Source organism: Hydra vulgaris, chromosome 02 (assembly GCF_038396675.1).
Source record: "Hydra vulgaris chromosome 02, alternate assembly HydraT2T_AEP".
Taxonomy (NCBI): domain Eukaryota; kingdom Metazoa; phylum Cnidaria; class Hydrozoa; order Anthoathecata; family Hydridae; genus Hydra; species Hydra vulgaris.
This window is the reverse complement of record NC_088921.1, coordinates 37277501-37281548: the sequence shown is the minus strand read 5'-3', so window position 1 is coordinate 37281548 and position 4048 is coordinate 37277501. Positions and strand designations below refer to the sequence as shown.

Genomic DNA, 4048 nt, shown 5'->3' with positions numbered 1-4048 from the left:
CTTTATATAAAGACGTGTATTCCCATCCATATCCTTCTTCATTTATGCATATAGGTTTGTACAAACACTCTAATAGTAATGTATGCAATGTTTCAATAATTAACAAATGTGTGTGTATTCCTTGTGAGAATAGTATATTTTACATTATTCCATTTGCTTCTAATAAATTGTTTAGTTATTGATCAAAATACCAGAATTATTTATATAAACTATTAGTTTTGAACAGCATCAAATTTTGAACTGTTTAACAATTGAAGACATTTGTACTTTTAGCACTATAGTCTTCAATTTAAATCTTGAAAAATGACTTTTATCTAGTTTTTAAATTTTGTATTTAATTTCAAAAAACAGTTTGTTACATAATTAGTTGTATAACCAATTTATCAGGTAACCAAAAAAGTTCGTGCGGTTTTTCCGTATATAATAAAAACACTCAAAACGACAAAAGTAAGTACATTTATTCATCAAAATAGTCACCATTAGCATCTAAAACCTTTTCCCAACGTAAAACAAGCTTATTTATTCCACTTCTAAAAAATTCTCGGTCCTTTGAGTCTATAAAAGCTTTCAACTCCATTTCAACCGCGTCCTGGTCTCGGAACTTCTGTCCTTTTAAATGATTTCCCAGGGAAAGAAAAAAATGGAAATCAGTAGGGGAGAGGTCTGGCGAGTATGGTGGATGAGGCAAACTCTCCCAACCAAGGCTTTGGAGCTTGTCCTGAGTCACGCGAGCGGTGTGCGGTCTCGCGTTGTCGTGGAGAAGCAGAACTCCTCTCCTGTGCACCAGTGCAGGCTGCTTTACAAGCAACAGGTCGTGAACTCGTTGCAGCTGTGCTAAGTAGACCAGTCCAGTAATGGTTTGGCCTGTTGGGAGCAGCTCGTAATGCACCACACCAGCTGTAGTCCACCAAATGCAGAGCAAAACCTCCCCCTCGTGGAGATTGGGCTTGGGTGTCTTTGGGATGGGGTCATCGGGGGACAACCAATGGTAGCAACGCTTGGTATTGTTGTACACAATCCATTTTTCGTCGCATGTCAATAAACGATCAAGAAAAGGCTCAACGTTGTGGCGTGATAAGAGTGATGTGCAGATCGTAAGCCGTTGCTTCTTGTTGTCGATCGACAATTTGTGCGGAACCCACCGACTCAGCTTCCACGCTTTCCCAATCGCATGCAGATGCAGGCGGATGGTTTCAACACTCACAGCAAACCTTACTGCAAGTTCTTGGCAAGTTTGGCTGGAGTCAGACTCGACAGCGTCCTTCAGTTCATCCTCATCAACCAACAATGGGCGTCCAGAACGCGGCAGGTCTTCGATGGACTCATCTCCCGAAGAGAATCGCTGAAACCACTTCTGTGCTGTGCGTTCACTTACTGTACCTTCTCCAAATGCTGTGCAGATGTTTTTGGTCACTTGTGTTGCATTCCTTCCAAGTTTGAACTCGTAAAGTAAGCAAGATCGAATAATCGTTGGTTGGGTTGCCATCCTTTCTTTACACAAAACCTTTCCTGTAAGCTCGTTACAAGCCTACACTATATATGCAGCAACTGCGCGTGACACACGCGTTCTATTACGCAACAAAGCTACTTGCCTTGTGCGATGTGGGTGTTGTAAAAAATGCTAAAAACAATTCAATTACCAAAAACCGCACGAACTTTTTTGGTTACCTAATATATCAGTTGCGTAAAAGATGTTTAATTTTTTTATGAGTTTTTTAGTGTTATTTTTTTATCGGCATTCTTATGAATTTTATATCTATGTAATAAAGATATTTTTTATGAAATAATTATATATAGAAAAGTATGAGTTTTACCTATTTTTTATTTACTTGATATTGTTAATTTATATTGCTATAGTCCTAGCAAGTATTGGGAATTTATATAGTTATTTTACTACTATTACTTATGCAAATTTGTTTTTATTGAATTATGGTAATTCTATTGTAAACATAGTGTCATCAGGGTGGCAAATACCCTGTAAATATTGTGCCAGCCCAAAACGATATTTACTGAAATTATCTTTCCTAATTCCTAGAGTTTTTTATAATATGCACAAATAGTTTATACTATTTATATTTTTTACAGTGTAAAGATATGTTTTATATTGTTCATTTCCTTAACGACAATACTGTGGAGTATGTTCCAAAGGAATGGCTTAATGGAAACAGCGAATGTATGTGGCCAAAATGTAGCATGACTTCATTAAAAGGAATGCGCCGGAAGAGACAGATTCCCAATAAAGATTGGGAAAGATACAAAATACGAATTTTATCTACTGCAGGTAAACACACACACATATGTGTGTGTATGTTTGTGTGTGTGTGTGCGTTTAAGTTATACCTGGTTTATTAATATTACTTTAATGCACAATCAACTCACATTTTTGTTACTTTGTACTACTTTGACTACTTTGTTACAGACTGTGAGGAAAGAGCATTAGAAAAGTTAAAAATATCTGAAGAAACAAGTGATCTTGCTTCAGAATATGAAGGTAATTCATGTCGTAGGAAAACAACATCAAAACGATAATCCCCTTCATTATTTGCTTCTCAAATTTATGGCAATATGTCTAGTGAAGATGATTCTGATTTCAACATGCCTACATCTCTTCAGCAGGCTGTCATTTCTGTAAGCTTATAAAGTGACTTTATTAAAAACAAGTTTTTTTCATTAGCTTGCTTACGTTAATGAAAAAAATGTTAAATAATTATTTTAAATGTGGAAACGAAAATATTTATTTAAACATGGCTTACTCTTGTTGATTACAATCAACAAATTTTTATTTTCTTAAATTAGATAAAGTTTTACTAGATTTTAATAATTAGCATAAAATATTTTAGACATCAACACCAGGTAGCCAACCATTACTGCCAATACCACATCATGCTGTAAGTATTAAACATGTTGCTTGATAGCAATACTATAAGTTAAAATTTGTTAATGTTATTATTAGACATTTAAATTTGATATATGATTAGAATGTTTTTCGAGAGATGCAACACCAAGGAAAATCTAGTCAAAGCTTTGTGTCATTACTAAATGATCCTGATGAAATAAATTTACCTTCAGTAAGATTTTTGTAAATTTTATTTTAGTAATTATAAGTTTGCTGTTAAGTAGAATAATTATAATTGAAGATCATTAAATTTAAATATGCATAAATGTAATTAAACTAGAATCTTTTTTAAAATTGTTTATGTTGATATACTAATAATATATTTAAAATATATTTTGTTGAGTTATATCAGAAGTTCTTGCCAATCTCATACACCAAAAAATTCCACTAACACCCTTACACCAATCACACAGTCAATTGAATACCGATTGTCCTCCATTGAAAATTTACTTAAAGGTGAAAAATCTTTTAAAGTACATATATTAATTTGTCTATCTTTTAAATACTTATAACAGTTCGATTTGATTAGATTTAGTAAAATCTGTAACGTCTGCGACAAAAGAGATTAAACATTTGATAGAGCGTATGCCAATTGGTCATACTGAAGAAAGTTTATTTACGAAATCAAGCAGCATAGAAGAGTTAGATGCTGTTTTGTTGCAATGCCAGGATGAAGAAATGGCCTCACTTTTTGCAAGTTTTACTTAAATATTATTGAAAAACTTTTTAATAAAAACTCCGGTTGCATCCATTGAAAAATAAAAAATTCGAATATTTAACCTTTTTTTATATAATACAATTTTTTATATAATTTGAATTCATATATAAATTTTATTTTTTAGTAATCACTTATATATATTTATGTATGTGTTTATACACCTTTGTGTACTTTTAAATTGTTTACTTTCTTTTTCTGAATGTAGATTAACTGGCTAGCAACAGCAGGTGGAAAGTATATATCTGATATGGTACGAAACATTTTGAATGTTTTCATGACTGATGAGTACAGATGAGTTGTTGTCGTTCTGGGAAACGCTCAAACAAATATTCAATTGAGGCTTTTGTAAAGTTTATTGCAAGTAAGCAAAGTAGCTATTCCGTTAGAGTTAACCGTTTGTCAAGTACAAGTACTTATTGATAAAGTTGACATTA

The 4048-nt window shown here is 33.0% G+C and overlaps 1 protein-coding gene and 2 long non-coding RNA genes across 3 annotated transcripts in view; 2 read left to right on the top strand and 1 right to left on the bottom strand.

Moving 5' to 3' along the window:
- Positions 1-457: 457 nt before the first annotated feature.
- On the bottom strand, positions 458-1486 carry LOC136076046 (histone-lysine N-methyltransferase SETMAR-like). Its single transcript, XM_065789510.1, has one exon. The coding sequence runs from the start codon at positions 1484-1486 to the stop codon at positions 458-460; it is 1029 nt and encodes a 342-aa protein (XP_065645582.1).
- A 1071-nt stretch (positions 1487-2557) lies between these two features.
- LOC136076502 (uncharacterized) lies at positions 2558-3152 on the top strand. The gene is made up of 3 exons (XR_010636321.1): positions 2558-2628; positions 2841-2888; positions 2979-3152. It is a non-coding gene; the product is annotated as an uncharacterized LOC136076502 (long non-coding RNA).
- A 120-nt stretch (positions 3153-3272) lies between these two features.
- LOC136076501 (uncharacterized) overlaps positions 3273-4048 on the top strand; it is a 1038-nt gene continuing 262 nt past the window's right edge. Inside the window, exons 1-3 of the long non-coding RNA XR_010636320.1 lie at positions 3273-3352; positions 3426-3589; positions 3820-3975. This is a non-coding gene — a long non-coding RNA (uncharacterized LOC136076501). The remainder of the gene's footprint in view (positions 3353-3425; positions 3590-3819; positions 3976-4048) is intronic.